At 38.8% G+C, this 26994-nt stretch overlaps 2 protein-coding genes and 1 long non-coding RNA gene across 6 annotated transcripts in view; 1 reads left to right on the top strand and 2 right to left on the bottom strand.

Annotated features, from left to right (window-relative positions):
• Window positions 1-26994, bottom strand: part of pkib (protein kinase (cAMP-dependent, catalytic) inhibitor beta) — a 53583-nt gene that overhangs the window by 3987 nt on the left and 22602 nt on the right. The gene's annotated exons all lie outside the window — the stretch shown is intronic.
• On the bottom strand, window positions 381-11387 carry LOC135752536 (uncharacterized). 2 transcript variants are annotated; one of them, XM_065271030.2, is made up of 11 exons: window positions 10529-11387; window positions 9633-9667; window positions 7339-7525; window positions 7099-7213; window positions 6827-6954; window positions 6627-6731; window positions 6403-6495; window positions 5202-5288; window positions 4320-4543; window positions 3908-4067; window positions 381-1759 (listed from the first exon to the last, which is right to left on the bottom strand). In XM_065271030.2, the coding sequence occupies exons 2-11, from the start codon at window positions 9654-9656 to the stop codon at window positions 1581-1583; spliced, it is 1302 nt and encodes a 433-aa protein (XP_065127102.2). In that variant the 5' UTR covers window positions 9657-9667; window positions 10529-11387; the 3' UTR covers window positions 381-1580. The 2 variants fall into 2 exon arrangements, with proteins under 2 accessions (XP_065127102.2, XP_073667447.1); XM_073811346.1 differs by lacking the exon at window positions 10529-11387 and having other exon boundaries at window positions 9633-9790.
• LOC135745323 (uncharacterized) lies at window positions 3991-9588 on the top strand. Its single transcript, XR_012334683.1, has 4 exons — window positions 3991-4116; window positions 4349-4607; window positions 5211-5302; window positions 9457-9588. It is a non-coding gene; the product is annotated as an uncharacterized lncRNA (long non-coding RNA).

Here is a 26994-nt window from a genome sequence, read left to right on the forward strand (position 1 = left end):
GTTGGTAAATCCACTAAACTTTAACTTGAATTTTGGATCAAGACTAGTTTAGACTTATGGCTTTATTTTTATAGCATTTTGGGCCATACAGTTAGTTCACCTATGAGCATTTTGTCGTTAACCTTTCCTGGATGTTATTTCACAATTTGTAGGCCCAAAACAGCATCACCCTTGCCAGTCGCCACTGCCAAACCTAGACTAAATGAGCAAGCAGGATTAATAATATGCATCCTCTATCACTGTCACAATTTCTTCTCCACTGCATCTCTTACAACATTTTTGTCTTCTCCAAACCGAATCAGCAACTGCACTTGCTCACCAAGCACATTGCCGAATTTCTTTCATGACACCTTCCCAACTAGCATAGAAAACAAACATCCCAGATAGCCATTGGACGCAGTAACGGAACAGGACCGCAACCGCAAAACGATAGAGACGGGTCTGGTTCGCATCCGCCTCACGGACTCGTTCCTGAGTCCAAACGCACATCGGGCCGAAGCAGTTTCTGGTCTGTTTTTAGGAGTTGTTGCGGATATGTGCTAGCGCCGATCCAGCACCGCCTGATCATTCCGTTACAGATGCGTAACGGGTGCGTGAAACGATTCCGCCTACCGGAGCTGTAGCGAATGTGTTACGGTTCCGCTTAAATCACCACTGGATTGTCCTTTTGCCTTATTTTTGGCATTTTTTGTCAGTTAGGATATCATAGTAACCTATGCAGTGATGTGATATAATAACAACTATAGTAATAGGCTATAAACGAATTACTTTATCCAATACTGTACTACAACTATAGGGTATATTATAGGCTACTAGAATATACACTCTTTGGATTATTGTAGTATAAAATAAAGTATAGCCTACTAGAGTATTTATTACAGTTTATCAGTTTACTATAGTTAATGCAAAGTATGCTGTAGCAATCATTAACAAAGTGTCATAAATACTATAATTTATACAGTATTGTACAATTTACTACAGTATAGTTCAAAAACACTATAGTATTTACTATAAATTACTATAGACCATTACAAAAGATGTAAACAACACTGGTCCAGAAGCACTTCCTGTTTCTGTTTTTTAACACTAGATAAACGTTGGGATAAAATAAACCAACAGAACATATAAACCTGAATTAACTGAAGTTAAACATCTTAAAGATAGTTATTTTTTTATTTCACATATATTATTGTCACAAACTGTAACAGGAAGTGTTTCTGGACCAGTGTTGTTTACATCATTTGAACTGGTCTATAGTATTTTTTCACCTGGAACATTTTCACTACAAGGCCTTGGCTATAAAAAAAGCTTGACTTGACTTGATAAAGGCTAGTTTCAGTTGGAGCAATAGGCCTATAGGCTAAAAAAAATTAATTGTTTTAATGATTAAAATGCATACTAAAACAACATGAACGAAGTTAACAAACACAGAATTAATGACCACGAATTCATATATTTAATTATAAAAAATGAACAACAAAGTCAACAATTAACACAGAACACAGTCACCAACAAACCCAGAATTAATGGATAAAAAAAACGCACAGGCTATTAACACAACATGAAAAAAAAACATGCACTTAAACAAAATCAGGTGGGTGCTGTGGCAGCTGTTGTGGTTGCTGCTCCTGCTGCTGACGCGCCAGTCTCTCCTGGCGCCCCCCACTCCTGTCCGCTGAAAGGGCAAACCACCTTATTGCATGCCTCCATATTTCAGCTTCTGTTGCAGATGCTGTCAGTGCGCATTTGCGCACTGCACCTGGAAAACAGCATTACTGATTATGTTGAATGAGAAATTTGGATCAGTGCTAGGCCTACATGACAAAAAACAGGCAGACTATATATATTGCATCTGCTCAAAATGAAGATAGGCCCATCCTTCTAATTCGGCCTACTTCTATAACGGTTTGTGCATTAATTGATGAAGCTGTAATAAAATAATAGCCTAATAATAAAAAAAACTGGTCATGTAAAACTGAATAAGACACATGAACGATATCTAACCATTGAGGTTAAGATGTAGCCCCAGTTAGGCCTAATAGTAATAAAAAAATAAGAAGAATAAACAGAAGGCATTATTGTTGGTGTATGCTGTTTTACGAAGACGTCAAAACTGGAAGAATTGAATCAATGGAAATCTGTGCGGGAAGGATCGATTGTCATCCTCTTTTGTAAAGGTAGCCTACGGTATTGGCGCTTTTCCATTGCACAGATGTCCTTATCTTTTCGAGCCGAAATATACAGATGATATATATACAGTACAGGCCAAAAGTTTGGACACACTTTCTCATTCAATGCGTTTCCTGTATGTTCATGACTATTTGCATTGTAGATTCTCACTGGCTACTTTGAAGAAACTAGAATATAAGACATGTTTGCAATTATTTCACTCTTTTTGTGTACATAATTCCATATGTGTTCATTAATAGCTTTGATGTCTTCAGTGAGAATCTACAATGTAAATAGTCATGAAAATAAAGAAAAGCATTGAATGAGATGTGTCCAAACTTTTGGCCTGTACTGTATATACTATATACCATGGATGCAATTAGTACAATAGTAATATCAGTATCTAATTCCTATATGCTTTGTTCTTTGGTTATTTAAGGAGATGTGTAAAAGGTGCATTTCTAGATATAGAAAGTCCCCCCTGAATCCCAATGATGCTGCATCTTTGATACAGTATCATGTATTTTAATTTACTTTGAGGAATCTGTAACCAGATCTTTCATCATTTGCCAGGTATGCAATATTCTCATTTGATTATATTTGTTTCTTCGTGTTTTAATTGGATTGTAAATTGGCTTCTGAATTATGTTTTTCTACCTGGTTAATAACTTGTTACGTTTGCATTCATTCTAATTTGCTCTGTATTATTGAATCTTCTAAGTTACTATAAAGTATTACGATATCCTTTGTTAGCACATATCTTTGATCAGGGTTAATTCATGTTAATTAAGTTCTACCTCTAACTAAGTTGTTACGCAGTCTGTTTATATGTGGGCCATCTGGGTGATGAGTCATAACCTCCAATCATTGCCTTTACTTTGATTAATTTTATATAGTAATATGATTTAACTATATTCAGCTGGATGGTGCTAAGCCCAAACCTCTGGTTATAGTGTGGATTTTGTACTAAGTTGTATACAAACGATTGCATGAGGCTATATGGGGACTTTTAGCAAGAGATCGCGGGAGCGGCATTGTTAAATTGTGTTAGTCATAACTTCTAGTACGGTCAAATATGTGTTCGGAATCTGCATAGTGGCCGATGTGGACCGATACGACATGGGTAATCGAATGAATGAGTTAAATATTATTTTTAGTCAATCAGAATGATCAAACGTTTATACAAATTCTACAATTACATCAATTTGATTCATATTACAATATGTCTTTATCTTTTGGTGTCAGATGAAGCTACCCGAGTTGTGTAACGTCATTGATAAGCGCCAGAAAAGACAGAACGCGCGACAATCCTTCTGCCATGATGTTTGGTTTCCGCCGTTGGGCCTAACGGATGGATATACATTTTATTTTTCCCCTTACACGCATCTGGACTGGACACATTCAACCGCATGTGCTCTGTGCGTACAGAAAGTTGCTCACTTTAGCGCCTTTTTGCGGTTAAATACGTCCACACAGCAGACATGTTGCTTCAGACAAGCACGTGCAGGTCGCGCGCAGTTTCTGTTTGCGTCATCACAACACTTCAGCCGTATTGATTTGGTGATAAAAATCTTTCGTCCGAAAACGCTCTTTTGGGCCATTTTCGGCGCATCCCTACTATATATGCATTAGTTCAATCAGTTTTTACTGCTAAACTCTTTTCCAGGAGTAATCTGTAAGACTTTTGAGTGAATAAATACTAATTCACTAAGGGCATTTGAAGCAATAGCCTACTTACGGCTGAGGAGGGTCCGTGATGCCATCCTGTGGAAGGCCCTCTTCTTGTTCACACCCTTCCAATTAATTGTTCGGGAAAGGGGGCAAGAAAACAGGTATGACAGAATGTTCCATGTCACCCTCTTCAAATCTACACCCCCAACAGCAGACAGGGTATACACCTAGGGGCATGAAGATGGTTGGATCACCGTTACACAAGTTTTTAAATAGGTAAGCCACTTTTTTGACAGTTTTTTCAGAATTAAGACATGTGGGCAACTGGATGATGCTTTTATCCATAACATTCAAGTTACATCATTATAAAGAGCTTAGTCTACTGTAGCAATAAATATTAATTTAGATTAATTAGATTTAGTGTAAGATGAAACAAGTGTCTTAAATACAATGAGAACATATTGGGGGAATATGCTTACAAGGGCATGTTTCTGCCTATCATTGGCAGGGTCCACCAGCCAGGCCTCAAAGCGGTCCAGCTCTGCATCTGATTCCAGGGGGAATTGAAATTCTCCGGACCACTCAAAGGCTGCTGGTTGGAGGCCGTTATTGACCTTGGCCATGAGCAGGTTCACAGTGGTGGCGAGTTGGGCAACTTGCTGCTTTAGGTTTTCCAAAAGCAATAGGCCATGTAGCTGAGCCGCTGAAACATTGTGAAAGTTGAAAAAAGTGTTAAACTGGAGGAAAGACTCAGGTTATTTTAAACAGTAAGGAAATAAAACACACAATAATGGTCAATAAAATCAACCCACAGCTGCACACTACACTGTGTGTATACAGTATAGGCCAAAAGTTTGGACACAACTTTTCATTCAATGCATTTCCTTTATTTTCATGACTATTTGCATTGTAGATTCTCACTGGCTACTTTGAAGAAACTAGAATATAAGACATGTTTTCAGTTATTTCACTCTTTTTGTGTACATAATTCCACATGTGTTCATTAATAGCTTTGATGCCTTCAGTGAGAATCTACATAAATAGTCATGAAAATAAAGAAAATGCATTGAATGAGATGTGTCCAAACTTTTGGCCTGTACTATGTGTATATTCATATATATACACATATAAACATATACACACACACACACACACACACACACACACACACACACATTTGTACATGTATAATATGTGTGTATATAATATATGTGTAAACATTGTTAACACTCTTTTTACACACACACACACATATATACATATACATTTGTACACATATAATATGTGTGTATATAATATATGTGTAAACCACACACACACACACACACACACATAATGTTAAAACTTGTTTTATTTCTTACGTGTGCAAGGAATTGGTCCTGTTTCATGGCCAACTCTGAAGGTTGGCTTGAAGAGGAGGTGACCTCCAGGCTCTCCACCAACGCTAACTAATTGAGGAAAGGTATGTAAATGTTAAAATCAGAAAACAAGAAAAAAATATAGTATATAAGTTAGTAATGCAACAATACACTTAGTTCATGGTTCAATACAATTTTCAGTTCTTGTCCACAATTTTCGGTTTGGTTTCGGCTCTGATGCCTTGGCCTATTAAAGTGTTTTTTTAATTATTCTATGCTTAGGTAACAGGAACAGTGAGATGTTAAGAATCAAAAATACTGCTTTTAAGTGCAGTTCTCTTTATTTTATGTAAATGCAAAAATCATCTTACACATTTCTAGTGTATTGATACAATAATATAAGATGTAATTAAATAAAGATATATAAAAATGATATCCTATTCATTACATTATATAAATTGGCCATTTAATATACCTGTACTTAGTAAATTAAACTTTATTGTAAATGAAGGCTATACCTTACTGCACTACTGTTAAATCCAACATCATGCTGTCTGTGTAGAAACCAAAAATGCGTTCCTCAATCAAGATTACTGGTGGGATTTATTTTAGCATCATGCGCATTCTCTTCTTGAGTTGAACTTTTTAAACTTGCGTGGAAGACGTGTTTGAGGCAAATAACGCGCGTCTGCATCAATAACAAGCCCAATTTGCATCATTCACACTGCCCCACGCAAATTTGCATCTTTACATTGATGCTGTATGTAATCTACACGCGCAAATAATTAATCCACACCTCAGATTTAAAAGACAGTCGTGCTGCTACTTTTTGTTGTCGTACTTCTGTTGGGTGTGTGTGTGCCCGAATGAAATCTGACACCAGCATTGCAAGCAGAGTTCAAGCAGATATAACACAGGTAGCGCACAGTGACTGGATATCAAGTCGCTGTGGCATTTAAGCGTACAGATCACACGGGCGTGCACATTAACAAAAGTGCAGGGAATATAAAACTGACAGATTTGGATAGATAAACCGAAAAAAAAAAAAAAAAAAAAAAAACGCAATTCAAATGCGCATATTAGACCGTGGGGGCTGAGCCGAATGGTTCATTATTATTTTGAGAATTGTGGCATCCCTAATATAAGCATATATACAGGATATTTATTGTACACATGTACTTGTAAATTTGTATGAAAAAGTCACCATGTGAATAGGGGAAGTCCATATTAATGTCAAACCCTGGACTCAAGTGTTGAGGTGGTGGTGGTGTTGACTGGTGCGCTGAGCTATTGATTACTAGATGACCATTGAGGGAAAATAACAACAAGAGAGGCAGGTTGTCAGACAAAAAGAAAAATGAACAGGACAGAACATCACCTTTGTACTTTCATTTGTATTGTAATTTTGCTACAGAGCGCGATTCCTACCATTTAAGTGGTCCGACTCCCTCCTCACATTCCAGCTTATGTCTGTATAGGTTCCCTGTCCTGTGTTGTCCAGAGACTTCTGACCCATGTCCACTGCGATGTCCACTTTTGGATAAAGGGATAACCGTGAATCAACATATTACAGTGGTACAAATCACTGGACTGTACATTGTTGCAGTCGGCAATCAAACAAAACTTACAGAGGGGGGCTGGAGGGAGACTAGGAAGGGTAGCGCTAATAGGGAGAGGCTGAGGCCGAGACTCTGGTCTTCTTTTTGGAGTCTGCTCAGGTTCAGAGTCAGTACTTCCGTTTTCAAATCCTGGGTAACTAGTGAAGACAGAGGTCAAATTGTAATGACAAGGCAATAGCATCATTCAATGGGCAGGCATGAACAAAGGCTTTTTTGTACCCTAAACCCATCCTCAGCCATAGCTTTTGCAGTAATACAACAATTATCTATAATGTACTTACCGTGTCGCTTTTCTTCTCCTTTTTGTCATTGAGCCCTCTTCCTCTGACTGGAGGACTGCCGTTCCATTTCTGTTGTAGTCCTTCAGCTTTTGCCTTGCCTTACTGAAGTCATCTACTATTATAAAAAAATAAAAATAAAGAAAGACAGATATGGAGATAATTAAGGACAAAGGAAGTAAGGCATAACTGTTGTCCTAACATGAAAAGATATAGAATTAACCTGTTTGCTTGTTTATTTACCTTTTTCAAAGAGTGTTCTTATTCTGAAGATTTTCCAGCCAGGGCCTGGCATTTCATGTCTCTTTATGGCCTTTTGGGTTTTTTCCTCAGAAATGAATGTTGGCCAAAAACATTCATCACCTTTAACCCATGACCTCGGCACAACTTCTGTAGTGTCCTCGTCGAGGAAAATTACTCCACAAAATGTCTTTTAAAAATCATTGTGTAAAAAATAAGATGATTAAAAAAAAAATACATAACTGAACTGAACTATGATTTTCAAAAATAAAGTCTAGTCCTTCATATGAAACAACGGTATAACCACCATTGCCTCCTTGAAAGGGACAGCCATGCATTTTTGTGTGAAAGATGACAGTTCTGAGAATTTTATTTCATGGCCTAGGTCAGCTGGTATCACAATGTTTAAAATGTCCGAATTAAAAGGATAGGTAAAAAATGTTTCAGCCATCCCGTACTGTCTGTAGGCAATTTTGATATCACCATGACAGTCAATTATATTAATTATTTGACACACATTTTTGCCCATCAGAAATGTGTTGTTTCGACATGTTGTGGTCATGGTGAACCTCTCTGATATCAGTTCGTCATACTGGTGACAGATCAAGTTTGGTACTGGTATAGGGCCTCGGGCATGTTCTTTGCGCAATTTGATGGGCTGGTCACTTGTAACACCACCATTTAATCCCTCGGACAGGCGTCTGATTATTTGGACCAGGGAATTTGAGGGTTTGCGTACAAAACCCTTGAGTTTTTGCAAATAATTTTCGTATGGAAAGGATGATATAACGTCCAGATTGCCAAAATGTTTTGCATCCTGTGCAAGATGGGTCAACCCATGCACATTGTACACTAGCTGATCATTTCCATACAGGCGGGCAAAATGTTCCACAAAAGCATGAAGGAGGCTGTTGGCATATTCGTTGTAATTTCTGGCAAAGAAAGGGGAGACCAGCATTGCCATGGCTGTCGACAGCAGCAGGAAATTTGCATATAGATCAGGCCTTAACACCTCACGCAACACCACCGGCCCTGTGTATAAGAGAAACTGACGGAACTCCGTCGCCTTCCACCTATCCACTTCGTTCAATGCTCTTGGCCTTCTAGCAAATTCCGAAGGAATGTGGGGTCTTAAGCTTAGAAGATTTCTGGATATTCTGTCCACGTCTTTCCCTGGTACACGGACAGTTAGAGGACCTTTCATCCACAGAAAGATAAGGCGCCTTACCACCCCCAAGCACACCAGGTGCATGTAGTCCAGTGGGACTTGGGACACCAAACCAAAATGTACATTTGTGAAGGCATGAGGACCTTGGTGGTGTTCCTCATCCTCCTGCCTGGCAAATGCCTCATCAGACCGTGTTTGGCTATTCATGAGGGGGTATGTCATGCGGTGGTTCAGGTACACCCCACTCTGAATACACTTGTCACAGCCATTGTAACCGTTAAAAGACTTGGTGACTTTCACAAAGGATTTTGCCGGTGCGTCACAGATCATCGAATGAACTTTTAAAGTGAGCCTTTTCCCCTCAAATGTAAACCCCTCCTGTAATTGTGAGAGTTCATTTGCCAAATCTGTGAGATACATTTTTGATGAGTCAGGTTTCTTTATACCCGAGTACATCCCGATGACTACAGGTTCTTTCATGGGTACTCCAACCAATCTACCTAAAATGGGCCACAACTGAAGACCTGAACTTTTAAAAAGTGGCAGGCCATCCACTGACATTTGAAGATATAAACAACATCCATCGACAAGCTTGTCTTTCCACTGGGAAAGGGTATGTTTTAACGCCTCAATAATGCCAATGTAGTGGTATAGGCCACCGCAGAGCTCCCTAACAGAATAATCTCTTTTTGTGTTAAGAAGAGTTCGTGCATCTTTTGGCAAGTCACAGTGGTGGATTGTTAGTATTGCCAAGAGAGCCGAAAGTGCAATATGAGAAATACCATATGTTAATGCCCAGTTGGAAAGGTGATTTCTGAGATTTTCTGGTTCCTCCTGGTCAGATTTTTCTTCTACATCACTATCATCTTGATAATAAGATATATCCTCTGGGTCAGACACAACAGCTGCCATTGGATCTAATCCAAGATTTTCTTCTATGATTTCATTTTCAGGTTCTGCAACATCATCTGTATCTGGGACATAACCAATATCTCTGGAAGGAAGTGTGGCTGCAGGTGTTTCCTGGCCGATATCAATTAACCTTCTATTAAGGTCCACCCTGGCTCTCCTCCTCAAAGCTGAACTGGAAAGTTTGGAATGGAATAGAATGAAAATCTGAGTATTATACCTTCGTCTCAACAGTTTGCATCATGTTTTCAGCATCTGGAAAAAGAAATAGAAAGTATGTTGTAAGTTGTTGTCTTACTTAATTTTATTTATTATGTGACTGAAAAAGTTGTCTGGTTTATCAAAAATAAAGATTTGTTAACAAGTATAACATTATTTACTATCTATCTATCTATCTATCTATCTATCTATCTATCTATCTATCTATCTATCTATCTATCTATCTATCTATCTATCTATCGCTGACTCAGGAGACTCACTTTTGTTTACAAGAAAATGAAAGTAAAATACCAATTTTTCCAACAAAATTGTAATTGTAAGGTTGAAATTGTAATTGGGGTAGGCTACATGTGAAGAATAGTGGTTATGGTCTTTGTTCAGTGTTAGGTTGGAGGCATATACATTCAGATGTATTTCTAAAGTATGTAGGCTAATGTCCCTGCCACTTTCTATCAGTTCTATCATATATTTTGTCTTTCTTTTCTTTAATGAATGTATATTAGGGCTGTTCCGAATAGCCTTTTTTCAGCTTCGAATCTCTAGTAGAAATCAATACGAATATTCGAAGCTGTGCATTTTTTTCGTGCAATATGGACATGTGACACGTTTAGACTTAATAAACTTTTAATAAACTACAGAACAGTGCCTAACGCGTCCTGCGAGAACTGCATTAGTGAAACAAAACACAAGAGCAATACTTTTAATAAGGTAGCCTAACATTTTTTCTAACAAACAAACACTCCCGTATCAGAAATACGCAGCACAGTAATTACTTACAACGTAAAGGGCAGGCCATTTAAATAAAACGAAAATAAATAAACGCAGTTCAACAAACTGTAATAAAGAAAACGGCAGCATACTTTCAAAATCAAGTTTATTTAACATACTAACACTTACCCAATCCAATATTTTTTCCATCAGTAGAAATATAAGGAAGATATTTTGCAGAAACCCCAAAGCTCCGTCATGCAATTAAGTCAACGGATCCACCACTTTGAGAGTTAAAGCATATATCCAATACAAAAGTAATCCCCCATAACTCCATGTGACATATTTACGTCTTGTAAAGCAAATCAATCAGTTTTTGCAAGAAACTGAACGTTATTTACAACACTATTAGCGTTAATGCCGAAGTAGGAAGCGCGCTACGTTCGGGGCAATCGTCTTCTTCTACTGGTGGCGTTTGGTGGCTGTTGGCTATGGCTGTTGGCCTCTCTGCGCCACCTATAGAGCAGGAGCGTGAAGCGCACTTCCTGCTTGTTAAAAGCTCCGCATTTTGTTGTAAAAAATAGAAAAAATATGATTTTAGTAATGATACTTTGGCCATGAATTTAAAAAAAAATCATAATCACAATTAGTCCAGGCAAAGTAGGATTTTACGACCGACTAATTGTAAAATATGTTAATTTATAATCAATCCGAAATGTGTGCCAATAAGGCCATGCAACACACCTCAATGGGGCTATTTTTTCCTTTCCTCCTATCAAAATTAAACTTTACACAATGAAAGTTTTTTGTATTACAAGTTTCTTTGAAAATTAATTGTAATATGCAAATATGGGGTGTGTTGTTGCTGGCCTTATGGCACACACAGCTAAAGCTAAAATAAGGTGACCAGAGGTAAAAAACTGAGACATTTTTAGTTTGACTGTCAATCTGATTGAAATAAATACAAGTTTTATCTTCAAAAAACAGTGACATAGGTAGTTTTTTCTGTATTTTCCCGGAGGCAACCAAAAACGGGGACTGTTCCCTGATACCATGGGACGTCTGGACATCCAAGTTAAGACTATATTACCTTTTAAAATTCAGCACATTAGCGCAAATATAAAAAACCATAAAAAGTTGATTCTGATAATTTGGTCTATTCTGTGCTACACTCATAGGCTATTAGCGCTAACGTTAGCAGATGCGGCTTAACATAACGTAGGCCTAACGTTACTCGTGGTGCGCAAATAACAGCCTGTAACTATCTACAAAGCAAACACCATTTCAATTGTACGTTTAAGTAGATAGTAAATTAGAATAAACGCATACAAATAGATGTACATAATAAACACATGGAATAAACACATAAAAACTTACGTGTGGTAGCGTAGCTGGTCAGATAATTCTGCGTTGACAGTTGGTTTGATGATCTTTTTTTTTTGGCGCTTCTGGCTGAAGTCCGTAGTACGGATGTGAACCGTATCTGCAAGACGACAGTCAAGCGAGACCCAACGTTCACTTGGCGCTGTCGTAAAACGAACCTAAAACGGAGCTCAAACGGACCTGTACTGTAATTAATTATCCACCTTATTCCTGGGGGCGCTGCTGTAGAAATTAATGTGGGTGAAACTTCCGGTTAGAAGTAAAATAGTTAAATTAATCCCAGTGGGGTGAAGGAATAGTGTGGATAGCATCACAAAATGTTGCTGTATAGTTTTTAAACACTGATAATATTGCTCAGCTTAATGACAATGCATTTATCTCATGCTCTAGATAGAAAAAAATGTAAAAATGAAAATGTTTATTCCACGGAGTTCTTCACACAGTTTGAGAAAAGTATTTCGGATGTGGTCCACATTAGAGGATGACACGGGAGTGGATTTTCACTCCTGTCCCGTCCCACTCCCATAGAAATAAATCTTGTCCCATCCCACTCCCAGACCAAAGTTTAAAAAATAATCCCATCCCATCCCGCTCCTGGTAAATTGACTCCCACTCCCATCCCGCTCCTGTTTAAACTGACTCCCGCTCCTGTATCGCTCCCATATATTTTTTTCTTCAACTAGTGTTTGGTTCATACAAAGAATTTGATTTAATCTGCTCTCCATCCCGTTTTGGACCAGCTGCTGAGCCGGTTTCTAGATTTTCTCCAGAAAATGGAATACAGCAAATAAAAGAAAAACAATACATAGTTCACTCCATGTCTACAATAGTTTAATAAACCCAAAGTCTGGAGTCCAGAACACAAGAACCAGACGAATAATTGGATTATGGGTGTTTAATTCACAGTTGCAGTATGGGCATAAAACCTTCCATTAATATGCACTTAAGTATCTGTGTTTGTGTGGTTCTGCAACAACAAATAATAAACAAGAATAAAAGCCTTATGAAAGAACATTAATATACATTTGTTTAAATAACCAGCATTAACAGCTGTAATTAAGTTCAAAATATGCAAAAATATACAACATACCGCAAAATGGTGTCATATGTTCTAAAATGTGACTAGCACATGTATCAGATAACACATACGTGTCGTCCCAAACCCATAAGACCTTCATTCATCTTTGGGACACAAATTAAGATCTTTTTTATGAAATCTGAGAGCGTTCATAAAGTTGGGTATCATAGCTTTATTACGATCCCGGTCCCGTCCACTCCCGCTGAAATTTTTTCCTGTCCCGTCCCAATCCCGTGATTAATAGTGATTTTGTTCCCGATCCCACAGGAATCCCGCGGGACCCACGGGACCCGCGGGATTCCCGAAAAAATGTCAGCCTCTAGTCCACATCAGTAGTCTCTGTCAAAACAGTGTTGGCTCAAATCCGTTTTACAGATTTGGGCCAGAGCAGTTTTTAGCCCTTTTTAAAGCAGTCGGCTCAGATATGTATCACAGATTTGGGCCACACCAGTGTAGCCTATGTGAAAACAGTATCGGCTCAGATTCATATTGCAGATCTGGATCAAATCAGTGTCAGACACAGCTAATGTCTTTCGGTTACCTATGGGAAAAGTGATCTGGGCCAGATCTGTAAAATGATATAAATACTGAACTGATGGCAGTTAAGCTGAAACCTCTATCTGGCACGGATCTGGTTCAGAATCAGAAAACGTCTCTAAGATAGAAACGGAGGCAAGGTGCTTAAAACGGATCCGTGCCAAATGTAATTGCTATCTGGGATGTGGCTTCTTCCCCCATTACACTTTTACTTAAACTCACACTTTTACAGCAATTACTTTCCTTGCACCACGTTCCTTCATCCACACCATAGATGATGGATTGAGTTTGAGGAATCTGGCCAGCATCCCTACTGAGATATACACTGTGTCAGAGTGGATTACAAATAACATTCATTGTGCTGGCAGTATAAGACAAAGTTTCCAAACTGCTTGGCAATGCCTACAAACATCAGGCACACTTGGCTGGCCTTTGTTAAGAGAGAGGACTGTTAAAGTAGACATTGTTGAATGTACACATACACTGTAGACCTTATCCGAACATTCTATGAAAATGTAATGAGTCATTTAACCATATACTGACTTACGAAGATGATTTATTAACATAAAAATGCTGCCTTGTGTCCCTTTAAATAGGGAAAACATGGAAGTATTTGGTGGTTTCTAAATTCATCCCTGTTTGGATCCTAAGGAATGAATGGGGCTAGGCTAAATGCTAACACATTCACAACGCACGGTACACAGATTAAGTGCACACATTGAAAAAAGATAGATATGTATTAATTCATCTAAGTTGAGGTAAGAAAAATTGTTGTGTTTTCCTGTAAAGGGATGGTTCAATGGTATTTCATGCATTCTGACTTATTAACACAGTTATAGAGTTGTTTCCTCATGCTAAACGTAGGCAAAGTGTCAAAATAGGAGTTGGGTGTGTTACAGAGTATTTCTGTGCCAAATGCACTTCACAAGGGTTTGTACAAGTTTCTGTAAGTTTTTTTCGATTACAGGTCCAGCTGACGTTTCAGGGGTTTCTATACATATCACTTCTTTATATGGGCACTTCCCCTGGAAAACCCCTCCCACCCTTCAATCAGCGGGAGGCGCTAGAACTTGCAAACATCTTATCACGCGACACAGCTTTGTTTAATTTCCAAACTCAACAATGGCACGAAAGAAGAAGTGTGTTTTTGGATGTAAGGAGAAGAAAGCCAGCCTTATGAAAACAATGGATATAGTTTATTATGCGGGGTAGCAGCAGAGTTTTGCGTGTGTGTTTGGTTGCGCTGGATTTTCTCAACCGGGTCATGAGTTGCATGCGGTAAGTAAGACTTTTGTCTTATGTTGGAAATAGGTGCGTGCATATTATATAAATCACACGAACATGTAGTGAATCATAAGTTAAACAGTGTTGTATAGTGTTGCATGACTCGTACTCGCTCCTCCCGCGTTCCTCCTTTATTTTTACGTTATTCGGAAAGATTCGGTAAAGCTAATCTTTTTTTTATAAATTAAACTAAATTAAAGATTAAACTAAAGACTCTTCGGAGATATAAAGGATGTAATACTATTCTACAGTATATAGGTACTCTAGATCAGTGGTTCCCAAACTGGGGTGCGCGCACCCCTAGTGGTGCGCAGACTGACCACTGGGGGTGCTCGAGAGAATGTTTGTAATGGCGGGGGGAAAGATTGGCTCTTTATTATTTTTACTTATTTAACTGTGGTAAACTTGACGTGGGAAAGTTTTATTAAAGCTCCACTGTGTAGGATCTACTCCCATCTAGCGGTGAAAGTCTATATGACAAGTAACTGAATATTACTTTCTAGCCCCCCCATTCGGAACGCGTTTTAACTCGTACGGTGGCCCAGCCGTGTCATGCCAAGGTTAACATGGCTTCCAGTAGCTACAAAGCAATGAGAAAAAAATGAACAATTTGCAATGTCCTTTGCCTGTGATCCATCAAAGCACACAGATTTATGTTTAACATGAAAAAAGTCTGATTGTCATGATATGTCCGCTTAAAATCACATACAAAAAGCAACCATGACGGGTTTAAATGGACGCGAACTAATATTATGTCAAAGTACAATGCTTATGTTTTAAGTAAACAATACATGTCCGTGTATATGTAAGAGCTTTCTCTCATATTGGTGAAAAAAGATCGCGCAACTTTCACACGCTTGTAAAATGAAACGAAAGACGCCCAGATCAGACGCTTTTATCAGAGTATTATGTCAGACATTATGTCAGAGTACAATGCTTATGTTTTAAGTAAACGTTACATGTCCGTGTATATGTAAGAGCTTTCTCTCATATTGGTGAAAAAAGATCGCGCAACTTTCACAAGCTTGTAAAATGAAACGAAAGACGCGCAGATCAAACGCTTTTATCAGAGTATTGTGTCAAACATTATGTCAGAGTACAATGCTTATGTTTTAAGTAAACGTTACATGTCCGTGTATATGTAAGAGCTTTCTCTGATATTGGTGAAAAAAGATCGCGCAACTTTCACACGCTTGTAAAATGAAACGAAAGACGCGCAGATCAAACGCTTTTATCAATGAAAGGCTGAAAATAGCGCTGTCACCGTGTGTTTGTGCTAGAGGCCAGAAAAGATGAAAAACATTTATCTCAGTAACTCAGATTACATAAATGGGCGGAGAGACGGCGTGTGTCTGTTCGGACACATTAAACCACATGCATGTTTACACTAACAAGTGTTATGCATAATCATGCTAAAGTTAGCCAAGGAACTATAAAACTTCAAGTTTACAACATGGACTGTATAGATGTAAACGAATATGCTGAATTACCTGTGGAGAATATAGAAAGTAAACTTCAGTGTCCCTTGAGCCCCATCTTGGAAAACTAACTCCAATAGTGACTTTGGTCTTGATGTTTTTCCTGTCACGTTGTCGTTTAAAATCCCCGTTTCGCATCCTTGGCGATTTGTTTTAATGTCCTCGAGAATATGTCTTCAACAGGCTTTCAAATCAAAGCATTAGATCGCAGGTTCATCACGGTGTGCGGTTGTTGTAAAATCCGAAGGATTCAGCTACGCAGGTCACAGGCTAGATACGTCATCAAGCCTGGTTTATTTAAATCAACTGAGCATTACATTCGCAAGTCATACGCATATTACATCAATTTACAATTAACTAAGAATAATTGTCAGCTTTATAATTGTTAATATTCTGAAATAAGACTGTCTTGATGACGTATACCGCCTACACATGCAACCTACGGAGGCTTCAGCTATCGGCCACCTGAGTGTAGAGTGAAAGCGCGAAAGGCGGAGCTTGAATTTCAGGAATGTCCCTCGTCGGCGAATGTATTTCAAAGATGGAGGCACAACATGGATTCAGCCAGAGAGCGCTTCGACGGTATGCATTTTAAATAGCAGATTCTACACTTACGAGAATACTTTGATTAGTGGGTGGGAAGTAATTACACATGAATGAGCACATACTTTTGAAAGAAAACATGGGTTTTTGTTAAGAATTAACTCAATAAAGTACACAGTAGAGCTTTAAGAAATAAAATTTCACATTACAAGCTATAAATGACTCCTGATTTAATTTCATTTTACAAGCATGTCTGTGTCACAATAGCCCCACCCTCTTTATATTAGGCGCTAACTGATAATTCGTTCATTTATTTTTTCACTTAAATTCTGTCACGGTGATCCGTGTCATGTTTTGTTTGTCTCCCCGATTACGTCACCTGGACATTCACGGACTGATTCATCACACCTGTTCCCTGTTAAGTGTTGTGTATTTATACTGCTGTCTGTTTCTCACCTGTCGCCGGATCATTGTCATTGTCATTACGTTCATGTCTGTTCCTGTTTCTTCTGTTGGATGTTCCTGTGTTACCTGCCCGTTGTTTTATTCTCGTTCTGTTAATAAATGTTATTTATTTCATGGTGAACCCTGCACTTGCGTCCTAACTTCCTCACTCCTGCATCCCAGTCGTGACAGAATGATCCGGCCAGACTGGACGCAGCGGGTTCACGGAGGGCGGCTCCCCCAGGAGTTTCGTCGAGGGGGAGTAGTGACATCGGGGTTCATTCCCCATCAGCCCCGATGTCTCCTGGGGACCACCGTGAGCGATCGCTCGCTCCTGCGAGCATGCGGGAGGAGGATCGGCCCAGGCGGTCCCCCAACAGTTGAGTCGTCGTCGACGGTCCCTCGGAGAACCACCATCCTGCTCGCAGGGGGATCCGGAACGGACCACGCCCGATCATTTCCCCGGGGTGGCTACCGTGAGAGGGTCTCCGTTTCCGCGAGGGGATGGGAGATGACTTCCGGGGGCAGCTGATCGTCGGCGATTCCCAGGAGGGGGGTAATTCGTCTGCCTCGGTTCTCGGAGCGATCGCTCCGGTTCTCCTGGCGCAGTCCGGCCTACCGTTCCTGTCGGTCTCATCCCGGCGGCTGCCGGCTTCGCCAGGGTCCCCAAGCCCTCCACCCCTCCCTTGGACTCTCGCTACCAGACTTTTGTGTTTGTTTTGTTTAGGTGAGTGTCTGGTAGCCACTCTTAGAGGGAGGGGTCATGTCACGGTGATCCGTGTCATGTTTTGTTTGTCTCCCCGATTACGTCACCTGGACATTCACGGACTGATTCATCACACCTGTTCCCTGTTAAGTGTTGTGTATTTATACTGCTGTCTGTTTCTCACCTGTCGCCGGATCATTGTCATTGTCATTACGTTCATGTCTGTTCCTGTTTCTTCTGTTGGATGTTCCTGTGTTACCTGCCCGTTGTTTTATTCTCGTTCTGTTAATAAATGTTATTTATTTCATGGTGAACCCTGCACTTGCGTCCTAACTTCCTCACTCCTGCATCCCAGTCGTGACAAATTCATCAAAATGGACACCTGGTTAAAAACAGGCACTTTAAAGAAATCAAGGGACGGGAATAAGCCATCTTCATCAGCCTCTTCCGCCAACGGTACTGAAATATAAAGAAAAACCCGATCGAAGGGACTGATAATGAACGAAGTGAAAAGGCGGCAACAGAGAAACCTAACAGAGATGTACTGGTCAAGAGAAATAGGCCTACATGCCAGAGTAACAAGTAAGAAACGCAAATACAGTAACAGTTACATTGCTTTCGGGTTTATAATAGATTTTTAAATGTTTTCTTATCTACAGTGAATATATGTATTTAGTTACTCCAATTGAAATGTGAAGTTTAACCAGAGTAAGGTGTTGGGGGGTGCTTGACAGGTGTCAAACACTAGAAAGGGGTGCATGCTGCAAAAAGTTTGGGAACCACTGCTCTAGATTAACATCAGAAATGCAGAAACAGCCTGTGTCATGTGAGCTTTAACAGACAGGGTCACTTATATGGCTACAGATTTGGCTGACAAATTCCAGCAAAGCATTAGAATTCCATTATCAGATGAAAAGAAATATCAAAACCCAGAAACAAGTTTGGTGCGTGGTAATATCCGGGGAAGTTTAGTGTCATATTCAGTCTGATCTTACCAGAATTCGCACATATTTTATAAGTTGAATAATTCGTATGAGTTCATACAAAGTTGATCATGCAAAACACGTGATCATAAAAACAACAACGAAACTCCACCCCTAACCCCAACGTCACAGGGGTCAAGGCAAATCTTACAAAAATATATGAATATGAGCATACAAATATATATATGAATTAGCCACCTCGTAGGAATTGCCATGAGATAGAGTGGTCATATAAAAAAAAACAATAAACCATATCCCTCAAATCCATATTCACATTAAAGAGCACCTTTTGTTCGATTCATGATTTTACATTTCCTTTGGTGTGTAAGTGTGTATTAGTTCATTTTAACGATATGCAAAAGGTACAAACCCCAAAGTAAATGAATACACGAGTTATACAGTAGTCTCCAGCGTAAATCTCTTTTCTTGGACTACAACAAACACACAGATTGTAGGCAACAGTTTACTTCCTGGGATTGGTGATGTAGACAAGAACGACATTATCATAATTCCTCCTGCTTCGGACTCACAGCCTGTAACTTTACTCCTGTTAGCAACCAAATCTTTGAATCATCGTAAGGAGCATCACATTTCCGGCTGACTTCAGAGGTATTCGGACCAATCACAACAAACACATTGGCTGGCCAATTAGGTGCACAGAGATTTTCAAATCCATGCGTTTCAGGTAGTGAGTGAAATCTGAGATACAAAAATGCACGGTATGTGGAAAATAATGTGTTTTAGCCATCAACCACGTGAACACATTGTATTATACCAAATACACAAAATAATGTTGTTTTTAAGCAATAAAATAGGTGCTCTTTAAAGAATAAAGCACATTTATACAGTGATCTCAAAAGCCTTTATTGCAGGGTAAATACATTTCTGCAAAACTGCCTGTACTTTTCTATTCTCCAAAAAATCTATACAGCCAGCTCGACCGAATCCATTATAATACATCTGATGGCTCTACAGCAGTTTAATCATAAAGATTTCCCATCCAGCTCTGTCACGTTTGCCTTTAATACAATCAAAACATCACTTTTGCTAATGGGATCAATTCAAATGGATTTGAGCCGAAAAGAGACCAACAGAGGGCAACCTTTAGATTTTTCCATATGGTGATGCTGCCTTTTTGCTTTGCTATTGATATTTTATTGATAACTATAGATCACTCATGGATTACATCATTACTGGCGGTGAACTATTGCCATGTGACAATTTTGTCCTTGCACCATTGAATTAATTGCTATCAATGTGCCATCAATCTAACTTTATCTTAGCTCTTTTAATATTTCTCTCTCCCTTTTGTCGAGGGCGCACGATGCGAAGTTCATCACAATATGTATAGCCCGTCATGTGTGTGGTTCCTTTTTTCAAAATATGTGTTCTGCGGGTCGAGTGATCCTATAATAAGCGGCACTAAATTTAATGCACATCCTGACATCCAGTACAAAACAGAAACTCTTCTCATGTGTAAATCAGCTTGGTTTACAATGCACAGCAATGAAATGCTATCTGAGACTATACGGTTTGATGACATCACTCACCAGCAGGCCACCAGCATTGATAGTTAATGTTTTTTCTCACAGAAGATGCCAGCTGTCTGACCAACATAAGACAGACCACCATAAGACAACATCTCAGCATGAGCGAGAGATCGTGTGCATGGGGCGCTACAGTATTTTCATTGTCCTGCAGCTAAACTTCTGGCTCTGGCTGACAAGAGCACAAAAAATGAGATCCGACCCTGCTTCTCGCTCAGTCAAAACTGCTTTGTTTTGAGGCAGTTTTCTCAGATGAAGAAAGTTCTGCCATACGAGCCAATTCACTTAGCAACCAGCGACAGAAATGAGCACGGAGGACTCAAGAGCTGGTACCATGCACACCTGTCCCCGGGACATTTATCATCTGTTTTCCGGTTGCATATGGCCCCTTTAGAGATGTTTTGTCAAACAGTCTGTTGAATCATGAACTAGGGGTTTACAACTAAAATCAGTATTGCTTCTGGTCAGTATTAACAAGTAAATTCTTAATTTTACGGAAAATCCGATATTCGCTCTGTTATTCTGTCATCTTTTCTCCCTTTTTTCCAAAACGCGACAAATGGAAGTCCTCCTTTTCTGCAAAATGCAATAAATTCGCTTAACCAATCACAACGCACCATTCCACGCATTGTAAACAACAATGCCGTTGCGTTCGGTTGAATACACACAGAATCCTTGTTTTCCTCATCTTGTACTTCGTGATCAACAAACAAACAAAAACAAAATAATAATTTTGATGGCATTGATAAACCTTTGGTGGTTTTCTGTGGGGGGGAAGAAACGTAAGCCATCATAATCTAATAATTTATGTTAATATTATAACCTAAAGATGCTTTGTGAAAGTTTGTAACAGAAAATAGTGGTTTTCATCTTGTCACTTTCTAGGTATAGAAAACACATTTTTACAGAAATTATTTAAAATGGATTATTGCGTTTTGGAAGCGAACTCTTCAAATATCAATCATTTACTTTAATTAAAGAAAATACAATTTATACTCTCATTAAAAACACTACAAAAAGACTGAAAAATGTGACTGGAATAAAAATTAAATGTTACCTTTAGGGGCGGTGATCCGGACAGGGATTAGACTAGTCCTAGACTAAAATAAATATAAGAGCTGTTCAAACTGAAAACAACTTGCACCGACATCTTAAATGATTAGTCCATTTTTTTTTTAAATCAGGATAATTTACTCACCACCATGGCATCCAAAATGTTGATGTCTTTCATTGTTCTGTCGAGAAGAAATTATGTTTTTTTTTTTTAGGAAAACATTCCAGGATTTTTCTCCTTTTAATGGACTTTAATGGACCCCAACACTTAACAGTTTTAATGCAGTTTAAAATTGCAGTTTCAAAGGACTCTAAACGATCCCAAACGACGCATAAGGGTCTTATCTAGTGAAATGATTGTCATTTTTGACAAGAAAAATAAAACATATGCACTTTTAAATCACAACTTCTCGTCTATCTCCGGTCCTTTGACGCGCCAGCGCGACCTCACGTAATTGCGTAATGACGTTGAAAGATCACGTGTTACATATATGAAACGCACATTTGCATTTCATTTTAAACAATAAACTGACACAAAGACATGAATTAGTATCATTCCATATACAACAACATTAAAACGGTCCTCTTTCTCCCAACTTGTAAACACTGGGGCGTAGTTTCGCATACGTCATCCGTGACCTCTTGACGTGATGACGTATTACGCGAGGTCTGGCTGCCGCATCACAGGACCGGAGATAGACGAGAAGTTGTGGTTTAATAAGTGCATATTTTTTCTTTTTCTTTTCAAAAATGACAATTGTTTCGCTAGATAAGACCCTTATGCCTTGTTTGGGACCGTTTAGAATCCTTTGAAACTCCGTTGAAACTGCATTAAAACTGCATTAAAACTGTTACGTGTTGGGGTCCATTAAAGTCCATTAAAATTAAAAAAAATCCTGGACTGTTTTCCTCAAAAAACATAATTTCTTCTCGACTGAACAAAGAAAGACATCAACATTTTGGATGACATGGTGGTGAGAAAATTATCTGGATTTTTTTTTAAGAAAATGGACTAATCCTTTAAAATACATCAGTGCCCTTTATTTTGACTCAAAATGCACACAAGTAATATTTTAGTAAGGCATGTTTTTTTAAACTAGTTATATTTCCTAATTAAACTAAGGCCTAGTCGTGGCTTCAGCTAAACTCTGTCTGGGAAACCACCCTTTAACATTTCAGTTTAATCCCAATAAAATGCAGGGTATAATTTTATGGTGGAGACGGATTGGTTATATTTACAAACGTGAATGTGGTGAACTATAAACAAAATAATAAAAATGCATTTTAAATGCTACTTGTTTAACCAAGCAAACCTCATGTTGAGTACAGTACTTCATTCAAGTGCAGGTAAATCAAAGCATTCAAAATAATCAAGTGCACTCAATGTCAAATTAGTATTTAACCTCCTGATTTGCATAATGAAGCACCACTTTATTACCGCTATGATTGTTGTTGAAAGAGCAGTGAGTTTAGCATGTTTAAAGGGTGAAGAGAATGAAGGATAATTACAAAAATAATAGAAAAAACACAGAAAAATGTATTAACATTATATCAACAATTAACATATGTTAACATTTATGACAGCTATGTGGGAAAAACCTCTTCCAAACAAAAGATTAATTTCTGAAGTATGTTAACAGAATGTAACTGTTGAAGTAAATTGAACATGATGACATCTAAATAGTTGCTCACCCTGCATTAAAATCATTGCTTTTTAAGGCTAATCTCATGGTCTTTAAAACTGAACGGACTCAAAAATCAGAGAAAGAGATATGACAAGGCATAATGTATAATGTCTCCCAGCACCTAGCATTTAAAGGTCTTGTTTATTAACTCACTCATCTCATCCTGGCTAATGGCACACTGTCTGCCAATTAATACTGCTAAAACAATGTGACCAATGACATAAACTGCATGTTACTGCAATAAAGCCTTTTGAGGAAGGAGGCTGTTTAACTCAATGGGGCTGCAAGCCTGCAAAGATGTTTATTTCCATGCATTTCACCTCTCTTCCGATTCTGCAAGGTCACGCAATGGAGGGACAACTAGCAATTTATCAAAAACAATGACCTGAGGCTGATGATAGAGAACGAACGGCTGGGTCGGGAAAGATTGTCAAAATTGGCATGGGGAGCAGAAATGCATCACTCATAAGATTGGAACAGAATAAGGTTCAAATAGAGAAAATAGGAAAAAACACCTGAGGGGACACAGAGAGCATCAGATCCTGATAAAAAAACAACATTTACACACGTATGATGACAATACAAATTTGTCAGATAAACTACTACTTTAAACTGCACATTAAAGATGTCAAACATCTTTGATACAAATGTAAACATTATTCATCATAATTATTTAATCATTATTACTCATTCTGACGCAAGCAAACTATTTTTGTGTTCATTCAACGACACCAGGATAATGGTTTATGTTATTGCCTGGGGCCAAAAGTACCGGGGCCTTTGACTGCCAGGGGCCTTATGCTACCCTTAGTAGCACTAAAATGATATACTAACAATAAAGATACATACTAAACAGACAAATAATGGTGGATTAATAAGTGGTTAAGGGTAATAACTGTCTGCAACCATGACAGTTTTCATGTTTAATAAAAACAGGTGCAGCATGGGTAGGTTGCAATTTATATGATTTTTTATATAGAGACAGAGCGCAGCGCGTCATAACTTGAAAACCACGCCCACCGGGGGGAAAACAATCCAACCGTTTGTACTGAATAATGCCTAAAAGCTGATGTGTGACAATATGTACAACTAACCAGCCAAAAAAACAGAAAGAAGTTTTTATAAGCTGTCGAGCCGTAAAACTCAGCCTTTAAGGAGAAAAAAGTGGATCGCAGACTACGTTTCCCCCTAGTGGACGCAGTTCTTCTAATAGTACTCAGTTCTCAGGACGCAGTTCTACTAATAGTAGTACTATGAAAAGTCGCCTGTTTCCACTTTTGTGTCTTTAAACGCTCGTTTTTTGGGGTCGACAGCTTATAAAAACGTATTTACAGATTAAACTTAAAAACAGAATAATACCTAAAAGCTGTTGTGAGACAAGGTGTACAGCTAACAAGCCAAAAAACCCAGAAATAAGTATTTATAAGCTGTCGAGCGCTCGAGCCCAAAAAACGAGCATTTAAAGACACAAAAGAGGAAACAGGCAACTTTTCATAGTACTACTATTAGTAGAACTGCGTCCACTAGGGGGAAACATAGTCGGCGATCCACTTTTGTGTCTTTAAACGCTCGTTTTTTGGTGTCGAAAGCTTATAAATACGTATTTCTGGGTTTTTTGGCTTGTTAGCTGTACATATTGTCACACAGCAGCTTTTAGGCATTATTCTGTTTTTGTTATAAGCCAGAAATTACAAGGAGGCGGCCTCTCGCAATCCAAAGTCAATGGAGACGGTTGGTTTGTTTTTCCCCCGGTGGGCGTGGTTTTCAAATTTGCATAACTGCGCTCTGTCTCTATTCCAGATTTAACTTTGCCTGTACTGTGCATAAACAATAAGGTACGAGAGGCTGTGCTGTATTCAAATCATGGCTGAAATTTGCTGTACACAATATATATAGTATATGCCGATATACCATAAATATGTGAATTAGTCCCCACCTCTACTCAATCTCAACAGGAGGATGGTAATAGAGAAAGAGCGCAACGGGTCATTACCTGAAAACCCCGCCCACCGGTGGGAAAACAATATATCTGTCTCCATTGACTTTATATTGCGAGAGGCCGCCTCCTTGTCATTTCTGGCTTATAACAAAAAACAGAACAATGCCTAAAGCTGCTGTGTGACAGGGTGTACAGCTAACAAGCCAAAGAACCCAGAAATAAGTATTTATAAGCTGTCGACCCCAAAAAACGAGCGTTTAAAGACACAAAAGTGGAAACTGGCAACTTTTCATAGTACTCCTATTAGTAGAACTGCGTCCACTAGAGGGAAACATAGTCGGCGATCCACTTTTTTCTCCTTAAAGGCTGGGTTTTACGGCTCGACAGCTTATAAAAAGCTTATTTCTGGGTTTTTCTGGCTTGTTAGCTGTACATATTGTCACACATCAGCTTTTAGGAATTATTCTGTTTTTTGTTATAAGCCAAAAATGACAAGGAGGCGGCCTCTCGCAATACAAACTCAATGGAGACGGTTGGATTGTCCCCCCGGTGGCCGTGGTTTTCAAATTAGCATAACTGCGCTGTGTCTCTATAGATAGGAATATGCTAATTAGTCTCCGCCTCCACTCATTCACATACATATATGCTTAGATGCTACATTTGTCAGTTCCAGACACGTAGCTGCTATGGCCAGTGTTGGGAAAAGTTACTTTTAAAAGTAATGCATTACAAAATTAAGTAGGGATGGGCACGAGTACTCGATTGCTCGAGTACTCGAACGTGGCATCGATGATCGATCACAAAAACGATGACCATGTAGGTTTATTTATTATGGATATGGCGGCATTTGGATGTCTGGTAAGCATTACAAGCGCATGTGGTAGTAAAAACTAGGTCTGGAGATGCGTGTTTGACGTCGTGTCGAGCTACGCAGACCGACGTATGACATCAGTTACATTACCATGCGTGATTCAAAAACAAACATAATTCCGCGCGACTGACCGCAGCAACCCGCCGATCTGTGCAATGTGCGTCAGCCCGTCAGCCCGCCGATCCCCGTGAAGCCGGCGACACAACTCACATCACTGAGGCACTATGGTTTAAAAGGATGCCGTGATTTTCGGAAATACAATCAGTCAGGTGCAAAATGTACAACGCTGTCAAAAGTTCAATGGGTTATCATCTCATATTTAAACATCAATGTTAAGAGATACCAGAGAGCCATACGAGCATTAACATTACATCTTGACTGAGGTAAGAGGACGACACGACACAGCTAAACGCTAAAATGATAGCAAAACACTTAAACCTGCTTAATGTTATGAAGCTGTGCTTTGACTGGACGTGTTTAAAAGTGCGCTGTTTATGATGCACATCCACAAAGGGAGTTAAACTTTCTTTTTTTTAGATAACTTTGTTGAAAACTTAGTTGAAGTCTTGCATTTTATGCAGAGTGCATCATATAGAAAGCGCTCCGGTTTGTGTTTATTAACCCTTTAGTTTCATTCCATCACGCAGCTAGTCCTGTTAGAGGTTTCTGTTAAAAACATTTAATTCATTAAAAATCTAGTATGTGTTCATTGTTCTGTCATAGTTTCTTGGAAATTAAGTTTTATTTGAGTGTTTTTAATAAAAATATTTTCATTTTCACCATGACGTGTACCCCCGCCCATTTGATTGCCCGCCCCCAGTTAATCGAGTACTCGTTCTTCAGACCTATGGATTAATCGAAATGAAAAAATGACATAAATGCACATCCCTAAAATTAAGTTACTCCCCAAAAAAGTAACTAATTGTGTTACTTTGTTACTTTAAAGGGTAAGTAATACTTTTGCTTTACTTTTTCTTACTTTGCAAGTGTTTTTATGACTGAGAAGTTCTGCATTCAGAAATTGCAAATTTCCATCGCAAAAATGTTAAGGTCTGGTCTGCCATCTCCATTTCTGACTGAAACTGTTCACGCATAGAGTGTGTAATTCTATGTTAATACGTTCA

The sequence above is a fragment of the Paramisgurnus dabryanus genome, chromosome 12, assembly GCF_030506205.2.
Source record: "Paramisgurnus dabryanus chromosome 12, PD_genome_1.1, whole genome shotgun sequence".
Lineage (NCBI taxonomy): Eukaryota > Metazoa > Chordata > Actinopteri > Cypriniformes > Cobitidae > Paramisgurnus > Paramisgurnus dabryanus.

Excerpts from the sequence above, each read along its gene's own strand:
- LOC135752536 (XM_065271030.2), bottom strand. The coding sequence starts at position 9,656 with ATGATGCAAACTGTTGAGACGAAG. Across the intron at positions 4,544-5,201 it reads AGGACCAATTCCTTGCACAC|CGGCTCAGCTACATGGCCTA; the intron begins GTAAGAAATAAA and ends ACAATGTTTCAG. Across the intron at positions 1,760-3,907 it reads ATCACGGACCCTCCTCAGCC|GTGCAGTGCGCAAATGCGCA; the intron begins GTAAGTAGGCTA and ends GCTGTTTTCCAG.